The sequence below is a fragment of the Rhinopithecus roxellana genome, chromosome 13 (assembly GCF_007565055.1).
Source record: "Rhinopithecus roxellana isolate Shanxi Qingling chromosome 13, ASM756505v1, whole genome shotgun sequence".
In the NCBI taxonomy this organism is placed as follows: domain Eukaryota; kingdom Metazoa; phylum Chordata; class Mammalia; order Primates; family Cercopithecidae; genus Rhinopithecus; species Rhinopithecus roxellana.
In genome coordinates, this window is record NC_044561.1 from 83,040,269 (window position 1) to 83,053,461 (window position 13,193).

General features: G+C 41.7%; 1 protein-coding gene across 2 annotated transcripts in view; it reads right to left on the minus strand.

The window, feature by feature from the left end:
* CFAP61 (cilia and flagella associated protein 61) overlaps positions 1-13,193 on the minus strand; it is a 301,491-nt gene that overhangs the window by 153,617 nt on the left and 134,681 nt on the right. For both annotated transcript variants that reach the window (XM_010369117.2, XM_030914334.1), the window contains exon 17: positions 10,625-10,759. In XM_010369117.2, the coding sequence (XP_010367419.1) occupies positions 10,625-10,759 (135 nt within the window). The remainder of the gene's footprint in view (positions 1-10,624; positions 10,760-13,193) is intronic.

A 13,193-nucleotide genomic window follows, 5' to 3' on the forward strand; every position in this document is an offset into this window, starting at 1 on the left:
CCAGCCCCAGAGAACAAATGCGTCAATTCTGTGCTATTTTGTTTCCAGGTAGATAACTGGTTGCAAGGAGGTTTTTTGAGTCTCAAAAGCCTGACTGTTATGCATCAAAAGTCAACGTTGATGCTTCCAATGACAGATACAGAAGAACACAGGGGGACAGCGAGCCCACTGTCTGAAGACCAGGAGGAGGAAAGCCAGAGGGGAAGAAGGAGAAATTAGTGCAGTGCAGCCCTCTCCTTCCCCTGGCTAAGGCCAGGAAAGTGGAAGGAAGCGGGCAGGATCCCCCCAAAGATTTTGGAGAATACAAGAAGGAGACTGCTTCACGAGGGGGACTCTACTGCCACCTTGTCCTGGGAAGAGTCCAGTGGAGACGGCTGAGGGAGCTTCCCAGACGAGGAAAGAAATGAGGCAGCAATGGGCTTCTGAAAGCCCAAAGCGAGGAAAGCAGGAAAGGAAGAGAGCACCTGGCTCCAGGGAACACAAGGTCACACTCAGACTGGCCTCAAGGCTGTGAGGATGGGATGCTTCTGCAGAAAGCAGTGAGGGCTGCAGGGGCTTGGATGCCAGGACAAGGGGTGACTTTGCCTGAGGACAAAAGCTAATGTTCTGAACTCAAGATTCCTGTGAGGACAGGCACTACCCAAGTAGCAGATACCTCCCCTCCCAGCCTCCTCCCTGCCCGCCACAGTGCCATGACATTCCATGTCCATGAGCTCCTGAGAACTTGGATGTTTTTCCTACCCCGCTAAAAACATGAAAGAAGAAAAGCTCCTACATGGACTCAATATAAATATTAAATGATTAAATTTACCCAGAATTGATAGAGGTTACTTTTACTCCCATCAGGTGGAATAAAGGCTCAAAGCAGAGACTCAGTTCAATTAGACAAAAATAGGAAAATAAAAGATGTATCCTTTTGCATACCTGGTTACTTGTCTTAAAAATCTATATCTGACATAAAAAAGAGGGTTTGCTGTATGTCTCTATACTCTTTATGTTGCTTAGATACAGCGACATATTGCCAAGAGAAATCATCTTTTTCAATTTAGGAATCACAAGTTTTCATTTTCAAATTCTAAAACTTTATGCTTTTTGATTAAAGAGATAGTAACTTTAACTTTGAGCAATACCATTTCTAGGAATTTATTCAAAGGAAATCAAAGCAAATGTGCTGAAAAACAATAAGGGCAGACATGGTAGCAGTGTTCATCATGATAAAAATTGGGTTAAAAACTTAACCAACATGAGGGAATTGGCCTGCACACAGCAATGGTGAATCGTGGGCTCTGACATCACACTGTTTAGTCCCCAAACCGCAACTTAGCAGCTGTGTAGCCTCGGCATGAAGACAATAGATGCTACATTCCAAAGGAGCCCCCTTATAAAAATGCCAAAGTCAGTGACAAGTGCCGGTTAAATGCCTTTTAACTCCTAACTTAAAATGAAGACATGAAAGGGTGAGATGAGTACATGCAAAAGGGGCTTTTTTGAAGATTTCTTCCAGGAGAACTGTTGATGTGCTGTGAGTCCCATGCCCCCCATCCCCAAAGAGGACAGATGGAAAGGGTGCCTTGTCTTTTGCTTCCAGTCACAGAAAGGGTTTGGGAGCCCTCCAAGAGCTTCATGTGAGGCCCCTAGACAAAGTGGATGGATGTGCTGGGTGAGCAGCATGGGCAGGTGGCCTGCATAGGCAGAGCCTGCTGACCCACAGAGGCAAGAGCTCTTCTCTCAGGTCCTTCCTATATGGCACCTCCAGGGGCAAATGAGACTCTGTCAAAGCTAGAGGATGGCATCTCCTGCATCATAGGAATGCTGGTGAGAGCTCCCTAGAAACAGGAATCCCCTAGGAAACTGCAAACACACACTAAGAGAAGAGGAGTCCAGCCCACAGAGTAGGGGCCATCTTACGACAGCAGTGGCCAAGTTCAGACTTGCGTCCTCCTCCAACTGTTCCTCCCTGCCCTGACCCCAATTTCAGAAGGACTAGAAACACAGCTCAAAAATAAGAAGACACTAATAGGCTAAAGAAAGAGAAAGCACTAAATACTGAAAAGCTATATAAATGCTAAGTTAGTGGAAGTTCGGAAGAGAAAAGAGGCCCTCCTCATCCTGCCTTCTCCAACCACAGGCTTCCTACATGCTTGCAGGCTACAGCAGTGGGTCAGGGGAGTCTCACCCTTGGAGAAAAATTGAATTTTGATTATTACATAAAATGAAATTGAACATTTTATGGAATTAAGCTCAAGTATTGTGATTGGAAGTGACCCATACAGCTTTAATGACCTAGAACTGACCAGAAGGTCCCAGAACTTGCTCACTTTCCATCCGGGTGCAGGAGAAAACTCAGCCACATAGAACATATTTACAGGGCGATGAGATACAGAACTCAAGTGGCTTCGTGACTATTCACACAAGTCCTGCTGGCTTAACGCTCACTTGCATTACCAAACCTTTACTAACCTCAGTTTTCCCCACTGCAAAATGGAGACGATGATGCTGAAACATCTGTGAGAATGAAAGATCAGCTGGGACAGGATGTAATGCAGGGCCTGGCAGGAGTAAAGTACTCACTGAGCGGAGGGGCTTGCTGCTTCGCAGAAAACAGTGTGGCCACGAAAATCACACTTTACAATACTTAGTAACAAGTAAATATAGTCATAACATATTAAGTGAAGAAGCATGTTTCAAACACTATAACCCCATATCTAATAGCATATATGTAGTCTTTTTCACAGAAAATAATCCAGAAGTTGAAACCCCAAAATATTAAGAAAGGTAATCAAAAGATAGGAGGAGAGAAGGTTTTACTGATTTTCTCTATTGTTTTTTCCTAAAATTTCTACCAAAAACATGTATTGCTTTAGTAATAACATATTTATTTTTAATCAAGGGGAAAAGATGTCACTTCTCTAGTCAGTATCTGCAGCTCTAATTGTCCCCTTTGTCATTTTATATCCCCAGCTACTTTAAAATACACAAAGCAAAGCCTCACGTTGGAGCTGCCATTCCTCTCTTCCCTGAAGGCAGATTCTGAAGAAGCCACTTAGCTGCGAAGGCCAGTTTCTGCCCAGGAGCTCAGCTCCACCGGGGAGCCTTGCTAGGCTGCAGGCTTTCAGGGCTCTGCGGCAGGCAGCTGATGCGTCCGGAGGCACTTCTGGACCTCTGTGGCATTCATTATCCTGGCTCTGCAGGGAACAGAATGCATTTTTTTCCCTCCTACTGGGTTGTGGCAAGAACCCGATCAGCATCCAGGAAATCCTTAGAATTTTTTTCTTTTCTATTGGAAGCATTGGCAGCTCTTTTTAAGACCAATAATATTACTAAAGGTGGATCAAACAAAGAACATGCTGGTGTCTTTTAAAAAACAGAAAGTCCCCCATTTTCCTCCTACATTTGGATAGGCATCTTGTTTGCTGCCTGAGCTCTCTTAGATGTCCACACAGGACCACAAGAGGCTGCTGAGTCAGACAGGGTGAAGCAGGAAAGCTAACAGAGATTTATTTTAGAAAAATCTCTGCTTTCAAAAGAATTGAAGCAGCATTAGCAGTGTAGTCTCAAATGTGTGCATGAAGCTCTCTTGGAGTGGTGGAAACTCTACTTCTGAAACTGAAAGAACAGTTGAGACGTTGCCCTTCAATGGCCTTGATTTGACCAGCACTTCATCAATTACTAGCCAGAATGCTGAATCTATCTAAGAATGAAAGAATGCAAAATAATGCAGTCACTTTGGAAAATAGTTTGGCAGTTCCTCAAAATATTGAACATAGAGTTACCATGTGACTCAGCAGCCCCACTTGTAGGTATAGACACCGCCCCCCAAATGAAAACACATACACCCAAAAACCTGTGTGCACATTTTCACAGCAACATTTCCATCATAGCCAAATAATGGAAAAAACTCATATGTCATCGACTCATGCATGAAAAAATAAAATATAGTATTATCCACACAATAGGATATTCAACAATAAAAAAGAAATAAAGTACAGACACACACGCTACAATGTGGATGAAATATGCTAAGAAGCCAGTCACAAAATACCGCATAGTATACGTTGCGACTTGTATGAAATGTCCAGAATAGGTAAGTTCATAGAGTAAGTAGATTACTGGTTGTCTAGGGTTGAGAGGAGAGGGTTGGGAAGGAGAGGAAGTGACTGCCAGTGGGCACAGGTTCCTTTTGGGGGTGATGAAAATATTCTAAAATTAGATAGTGGTAATGATTGTTCAACTCTGTGAATATACTAAAAAACTTTGAATTGTATAGTTTAAGTGGGTGAATTGTATGGTGTATATATATGATTTATATCACAATATGAAGCTGTTAAAGACATGGTTGGGGGAAGAGAGAGACTGTCCTATAAATATCTGTCCTAGAAAATGAGGATAAGATGTAGCATTGATTCCTAACAACACTAAGATGTTAAGAAGTTACTTTTCCCAATTTCTTTTCTATCATACACTCAGAGCCTCAGCTTGCCCCCTGACCACTGCCCAGTTACTCAACAATTTCCACAGCTTGTTGATCATGCCACTAATTCACATCTTATCTCTTGCCTCCACCCACCTCCCACCCCAAAAAATAAACGTTTAGTCACTCATCTGATGGGCACTTACTTGGGTTCTGAAACCACATCCAACATGGAGCTGAATTTTGGGAAATGTATAATGTAGCCTCCATATGGGATCACAATTTTTTTCTTCCTTTCCCAGCAGCTGCCACCATAATTTTGTAACAACAAAGGTTTTTTGTAACAACAAAAATTACAAAGGTTTGTAACAACAAACCCATACAACAGCCAGCTAACTGCAGACAGCCTGAATCAGCAGGTGTCCAAAACCTGCCAGCACACCAACCTGAACCCATGTCTGCTCCTTCCTAGCCCAGGTCAGACAGGGTCAGGCTGGTACCAGATAAAACCCAAGAGTAGATCATTCAGCCAAGAGGAAAATTCAAACTGCACTGGGAGAAATCCAATCGTCTGTGGGTCACCTTTTGGTGAAGTACCTGGTGCCAAGGATTTGTGAGGTTCAACAAGATCTATATCGAACCATACTGCTTTTCTGTAGTTTGGTTTTCCTATAATGAGTCATACTAGTACTTTAGCCTTTTAGGTAGGAAAGTAGTCTGTGGTAGTTAAAGATAGGAGTTTTGGCAACCAACTGCCTGGGTTTGAAATTCTGTCAATTAAATTGCCTTTGGACAAGTTATTTACCTGCCCTCCTGGCAAGCCTGTTTGCTTTAGGTACACTGAGGATGGTAATCGCAGTAACTATTTACATGTGCTGATGAGAGGACTAGATGAGAAACTCCATGGGAAGCCTTTAAGCAACAGCTCAAGAAGTAACAGTAATGCAATAGTAGTTGTTTTTAGTACCATGTAACCTTTCTAAGAGGGAAAAATTAGGACAGTAAGGAGAATAAACACTGGTTTATAAGTCCTTCTGGTGTGTATTTATATACTATTTATATAATATACACTTATATAATATGTAACATATTATATTAAACTAGATAATGTTCAGAGAATTGGAAAGAAATGACCATAGAACTTGTATTGGAGAAAAAAAAAAAAAAGCCCACAAAGGAACTTATGTAAATTATTCTAAGAATCTCAGAGAAATTAGTTCACTATAAATAGAAGGAAGTGCACTTCCCATAGATATTGTAAACACATAGGAACTGGCTGGGAAGTGACTTGAAGAAGCAAACTGGACTCATGGCGATGATTTAAAGTGGGTTAATTTCATTTCAAGAAAATATTCCTCCTATGGTCACATTAATAATAATTAGAGCATATACGATGCTGAAAAAATACGGGTCTGCATTTTTAGAAACCTCTACCAAGGTGATGGCCCAAGAGCTAAAAACACACCGACACACCGACCACAAATATAACCAAGGGAAGTCTAACCACTGGCGGTGAAAGTTACCACGTTTAAGGAAGGGGCTGGGAAACAATAAAGCTGGGGAAAATCTAGCAGGTGCTGGGAGAATAATGCAATTTCCTAGGGCAGCAGATGCACAAGTGAAACAGTATCCAGTAACAGTCCATCAGATGGTAATTATAGCTGGACTGGGAAGAACAGCCAGATGAAAAGGGGCAATTCAAAGGGTAACTGAATGCCAGTGAGTGACATCTTCCTGAGAGATCACATACCAGGAAAAAGCAGGGCCATCACTTAGCTCTGAGGGGGAGGGCTTCCACAAACCGTCATTTTTCTTTGTAGAAGGACAAAGGGAAAATGTGGAGAAATGAATGCACAGAATCCAAATGGAGGCCTCCAAAGAATTCATTAGTCGAGATTTAATTAGACCATCATTAATAAGCAACCAGAAAAAAAAAAAAAACAAGATGACTCTGAAAGTGTGATTCCTCAGGAAGGATGAAGGGTTGATTTAGTTCTGAAAATATGTGAGAGAGAGGTGAGTTCACACTATAATTCTATGAACACTATAAACCAAGATGAAGAGCTGAAGTGACTGAAGTGGATGATGGTGAGCATCTATTGATATTGAGGCAATGGCAGGGGCTATTTAAGTTCAAAGCAGGTTTTCTGGAGTGTAATATGACAAATAACACTTATTTAAACTCCCACTCCTGGAAAGGAAGTGGTGCCTTTTTTTCAAACACATTCCCTCTCCAGGAATTCTGCAGAAACAGGTCTGAGCCCAGTGTGGCTATTTCTCCTGAGTTTGGACTCTTGTCACCTGGATGGTCAGTACAAGCCCTCTTCCACCCCCAGTTAATACCGAAACTAGACTGGAAGCTCCTTGCGGGTATGCATGGTGACACAGTCATATCTGAATCCCTGTAAAAGGCAGAGAGGAAAGAAAACAGGCTTGTATGTAGACCCACCCTGAAAATAAGTGTAGGGCAGCTTGTTCGGCCGTCTTTAATCAATATAACTGCTAAATTAATTCAGCCCAATTTTGAGTGTTTTCCTGATCATAATACTCATTCAGGATAAATACTTGAGGGAAGGGATGGATACCCCATTTTACATGATGTGATTACTCATTGCATGCCTGTATCAAAATCTCGTGTACCCTATAAACATCAATACCTACTGTGTACCAACAAAAATTAAAATTAAAGAAATAAAATAATTTTGTAAAAAATAATAATACTTACGCAGGTAGGCCCTGATGAGTCATCTAATAAAAAACTTCCATGAGAATAACTCTCATAACGTAAAAGGACAGGCCAAGATGGCTCATTCAAGCTAAGAAAAGAATCTTCCAGGTCTATGGTGTCAATTATGGTCTTGGTCAGGAAAAAGCCCTCTCTCTTACCCATGCATTCACACTGGTTGACTATGGAGATATTATTACGAATCTTTGAGACTTCGTTCTGAAATATGTGATGAAAATCATTTATGTTTTCTAGGCTCTTTTTTATTACCTGCTGTGGAGTGGGCTGTCAATTAACAGAAACGACGGGGAAGGTGTTGTGGCAGGGACACTGATCGTCCAAACCAGGCAGGAATTAGGAAGGCCTTGAGGTGGGAGCGAGGGCATATTTCCCTGCCATGCAGTGATGAATTTCAATCACTGCTGCCTTGTGCCAGATTCAAATTGGCAACCTACCGAGATGAAATGCTTTCTATCCCATTACTCATGCCTGGAGTGATCTGTTCCCTTGAAGATTGGCTTCCTAGGTGAAAACTAGGGACTGGATGGTCACTCTAAGATGCTTTAAATAGGATAAAAGGTATGAAAGACGAGTGGCCGGCAAGAGAAGTGATATGGACATGGTGAGGGAGCTGAGGGTCTCATATAAAGCTCGATGCACTGGGAGGGGAAGGGAGGGTGGGAGATGTGAAACCTAAAGGGAAAATTCATTCATTTGGTAATGAGAGTTGCTCAGCCTTGCACAGTTTGCTACTGCAATGCTATTGCTCTACTAAGAAAACAATGTCTTGAGGGATATACAGAAATTCTTCCTAAAAATACTCTACTTGGCTCAACTTGGCTCAGATAATCACTCTAAAACATTAAAACTGTCTAAAATGTTAAAAAGAGAAAAATAATTTTTAATAATATAATTTAGCATTTTAACTTTTTAATACTGAGGCCCATTCCATGTGGATTATGGTCTCGATAAATAATCCTGTGATTAAACTTTTAATATGTCTAAAATTTTTTACTGAATCTTGTTTACTAAATCTAAATCTCCATTACAATTTTCTGAAGCTTGAATAGTTTTGAATACAACGAGTAGCAACAAAAGTGCTTCTAAAACAGTCAGAATTCACCTGAGAAATAAGCACAATAACACGAGCAGCAGGTAACAGGCATCTGTGTTAGAATTCTCCCACCCATCTGCTAAGTGGCTGTCTTCCTGGACCCTGGGTTTGAACAATCCATCTCTGCTTTGTGCTGAAATACACCAGGGCTCAGGGGTGAGGGGCACAGCGTACTGAGATGACCATGGAAAAGGTTACTCAACGTAAGCAATGGTTTCGGATCATACCAACCTGGGAAGTAGTAATGAGATAATTTTGAATGAAATAAAATGTTATCTCTGACTTTCTCCCCACCTAGAGCTCCAGCTTACCTCAAAATCACCTAACTGAAAATTCTTATAGTAGGGTGGGAGGGAGGGGGCAGGTGTGGAACTGCACTTCATATTCATAAAAACCATGCTTCCTGATATCCATGCAGCAGCTCTGGACTCCTCCGTCCAGCTCCAGCCAGGCCACCCATGCTGCCAGAGGACTGGCTGAAGGCACAGGAGCCATGGGCTGCCACTGAAGTATAAGTATCAGCAATGACTGCAGAAGGTCATCGTCTCTCATCCTGACCCTGATCTGATGCGGAAGCTGCAAAGTTGTATGCCGAGCACATCCATGTATTTCTATGCCCAGCGCTTTCTCCAGAGATTAGTTTGCCTCTGTGGAAGCTGTATTTCAGTGCTGGAGACAGCATGTAGCCACTGTCTCTGACCCCAAGACACTGTCTTTGCACCAAACTTCTGGGTGCTGGCTCTCTTTCTAAAGCAGTCTGTTCCCAGGGTCTTCACATGCAAACAGACCGCATGGTGGCCCATCCTAAAGGTCTTCCAGGTGAGCCAGGCGCATCTCATCTCCAGTGCTGTGAACCCTGCTACTTAAGAATATGCCTGTGACCTTCAGATAAAATGGTATGAATCTGGAGTTTGCTTCAAAATGATATAGGAGAAAGGGGAAGTGGTGGGGGCACAGATGATCCAAAATTAGCTAAAGAGTTGCAAATCATTGCAGCTGGGTGCTGAGTGCATGGGAGTTCCAGTGCCACTCAATCTGTGGTCTGGAACAGGTGCCCATGTGCAAACTATTATTAGTCTATGAAGATATGAGTAAGAGAGACGGAGAGAAGCATTCAGAAACTTTTATAGCAAACCAACAGAGTAATGCTATGTCTGTTAAATCTAATAATAAACGAATTTTGTCTGTCTTTGCTTTTTAATCTTGTTTTCCCAGGAATTTACTTTTTACAAAACTATCAGACTATGACTAATTGCACATTAATTTTTAAAAAAAGACATGTAGATTGAGAAGTCCTGCTTTATATGATCAGTCTATACTCACATATAAATTTACAATGATATAGATTTTTGTTATTTTACAAATACAAAGATGAATGTAAGACACAAAGCTGCCTCTGAGTTGGCCTGATGGAGGTGCCCTCCCCATCCCTCAAGTGCACCCGCCAGTAAGACAGGCGTGGGCAGGGTGATGTCCTTCCCGCAGGGCCGAGCCCGTTGCAAGGTGTTTACTTCAGCATCATCTCCAGCTCTGAGGGGCAGCTCCTTGGGTAAGTGTTTGCAGAGTTTAAACTCACACTTTCCCTTTTTCTCTCTCACAAAGGACAAATGTTAGCCCACTGAGGGATTTTTTTGTTTTTGTTTTTTTACTTAAGTAGAAGAGTATACAAACACTACAAGTCCATATCAGTCAACATGAGAAAATTATGCTTTCCAATTAAGTTATTGAAAAAAACTGTGTGTATGTATACAGGTACATTTGCATTGAAAAGAATATCTAGGTTTGATTTCAGTCCTTTCTCCTGTTCTCACAATAAAAGTGGCCCCTGGCCATTCATTTTAAGGTCAAAAACTCCTGCTGCCCCAGGGCAGCGAATATGCTTCTGTTAATCATCTTGATTCCCCTGGAGGAGGGAGTTAAAGAAACCAGCTTAGACCCGGGACCCAAACATCTCAAATGCAGCCAGCTCCGTTTTCTCTGTCAGCTTCGTCCTAACAGCGAATGATCACTTAATGCCTTGAAAGCTAAACATCATTGAAAGGGGGAATCTGCTTTTGAGGACAGGGAAAGAAAATGAAAATATGCCGGAGGATGACTCTAGGTCTTTTGTCCTGGGACACGGCAGCCTGAGAGGTATCCCCATGGGATGACCCTGCAGGGTCCTGTGGCTACTGCTTTAGGCTTGCCGGGAAATAACGACTTGAGGGAAAGGGCTGCAGGGGAGCCTTCGCAGGGCTCTGCCTGTAAGGGTATGAGCACCAGGTTCCCTGTAATTAAGAAGCAGCCTGCTCCTGTGAAGACAGCACTGCCACCCCATCTGCCAGGCCCGCGGGAGCTGGCACCGCGCCGCCCTGCCTGCCGCCCTGCTACCCACCGGATCCTTGGAGACCGCCTTTGATGGAGCGTTTATGCCAAGCTTTTCCAGAGGATAGACAATCTGTCGTCGTGGTCGCACGGGAACCAAGTAATGAAGGGCAGATGTCAGGGAGTGGGCGTAGGGGTTCTGGAACTGAAAGACAGCAATCTATATTTTAGGGGAGAGAATGTCAGAGAGGCTCAGCACAGATGTCTGCGTACAGCTTTACAAATACAAAACTCTTAACTCGGCCAAGTCAGAGAGGAAAAAAAAAATCAGCAAATAAACAAACATACTCTTCGAGCAGTGGAATGAATTGTAGATAATGCCTGACACTAATGAAGATAATTACGAGAGTAATTACATTACTATCTCTGTGGGAATGACAGATAAACAAGTGGTTTGGTTTATGGGATTTTTCAGTACAAGTATTTTCCCCGGGAGGATATTCTTCTCCATAGTGATCATGCATCAGCTTGATCTGACCCCATTAAGCTGTGTTATCTGCATCCTGTTAACCTTTGTATGTTTGGCACAAGCTGCTTTAAGAAGACACATAGATAAAAATGTCATCCAAAGAGTGACCTAGCAGGGATGTGAAAATCCTCCTGTTTGTAAAAGTCACTCACAGTGACTTCAACTGGACCTCTGTTAAACAATAACAACAACAAAAACTGTTTTGGAATAAAAAGATAAAACTGAGAAGTGGGGGTGGGTTTGGGAGAAGTAGATCATATTATTTACATCTAGACTAATACTAAATTATGAATTGGATTTATGCTTACTGAAATGAACTATGATAAACCATGTCTTAGGGGAATGCTTTAAGTATGGATTTTATCCAGTTTTAAAAACTTAGCAGAGAAAACCAAACACGGTGATCTTTATTTCTGTCACATTTATGAAATCTTAGGGTTTTGGTGAAATGAACTAAAGACATTGTAACCATTTAAATCTGAAGAGTCAGACTGTAAAATCAAAACTTTTAATGATACATTTATTGAATTTAAGCTGGAAAGCAAAGAAAAACAACTGTAGATGCATTTTAATAAATAGATGGTTTACATATGACTTTTTGCAGTTCTAAAAATAGCCCCTGGCATTTCTAAGAGCTTCTAAAATGGTTTTCTAAAATCCTTCACCACTGAACTTCACAACCTGACTTCACAAACTGAAAAACAGAACCCTAGCCAGCACCCTGTTTTTATGCCTGAAAGAGCTCTTAATACATGCCTTGACCAGACAGAGAGAGAGAAAACCATCCCCATAATGTGAGCCAAAAAGCTCAACTTTACTGTAGTCAACTGGGGATCTATAGCAGAATTTGGGAATTCTTACTCAAATTATTTGGAACTGCTTCATACACTTGTTTTAAATGAATAAGTGAAATCAACTGGAAGTGCAGACTGAAAAGAAATCTGTTTCCAAGCATGTTTTTAGAGGCTATATACAACAGTGTGGAACATATTCCTAATTTCATACTATTGAGGTAAATGTATAAACATTTAATGAAATGCCCAAGGTATTATTTTTATTATGGATGCAAATGGGCTTTCTCTAACCCAGCACATCCAGGCAACTTCATGAATAAAAACAAGAAAGTAATATCACATCCTGAAGGTCACAAAATTGGCATTTGGCCAAGTGCAAAGTAAAAGAAAACTGTGCAGGACCAGGATTTTCCAGCAGAACTGTTACCTTCCCATCTCAGTGAGTTCAAAGCTGGGCCATTTCATTGCCATGGTGCTGCATTTTGATAGCAAAAAAAAAAAAAAAAAAAAAAAAAAAAAAGAAGCTATGGCAGAGTCTACATCTCACTCAAAACCTTTTCTATTTTTCTTCTTTCTTCCCCATTCCCTCTGGACTTCTCCAGAAGGTTTTCCGAACTTCTCCAAAAGGTTTTTGTTAAATAAAATACACTGGCGAGATTATTGCTATGTGTATGTACTAACACACTTTAGATTGTTTAATAAATAGACATGTTAATAATAAGGCACTTTAAGATGTCTTAGCTCCCTTTTGCTGATAAGAAGAAATGAGACAATGTCAAAGACTCTAGGCAGAACATGGGAAAGTTTGAGTTCATGAGTGGAATCTTATGGGGCAACTTCTACCTGCTCTAGTGGTTGAATCCCTTCACCCCAAGTCTACATCAAGTTGAGGACCAATGTTGTCAGTGACTGAGAGACCAATTTGCAGGAAAAAACCCTTGGGAATCTAGCTTGAAAAGGCCCTTGCCTATGGAACAACCAGACACCTTATATGAGTGTGTGAGTGTGTGTGTGGGGGGGCGTGGTGAGTATATGTGTGAATGCATGAGTGTGTGTGAGTGTGGTATATGTGCATGAATGCATGAGAGTGCGTGGGGTGTCTGTGTGTGTGTGTGTTTGTGACTTCTAGGCAATGGGGATATAGCTTTGAACAAGACAGATAAAAGCATGGCTGTGTTCATGGTAAAACAGATAACTTCAGTTGGTGGTGAGTGCTGCGAGGAACACTAAAGTGGGATGGGACGTATGCAAGTAAGATGGAGGGTGTGCGATCTGTGCATGCACATACACGCCATGTATACACATCAGATTCGTGT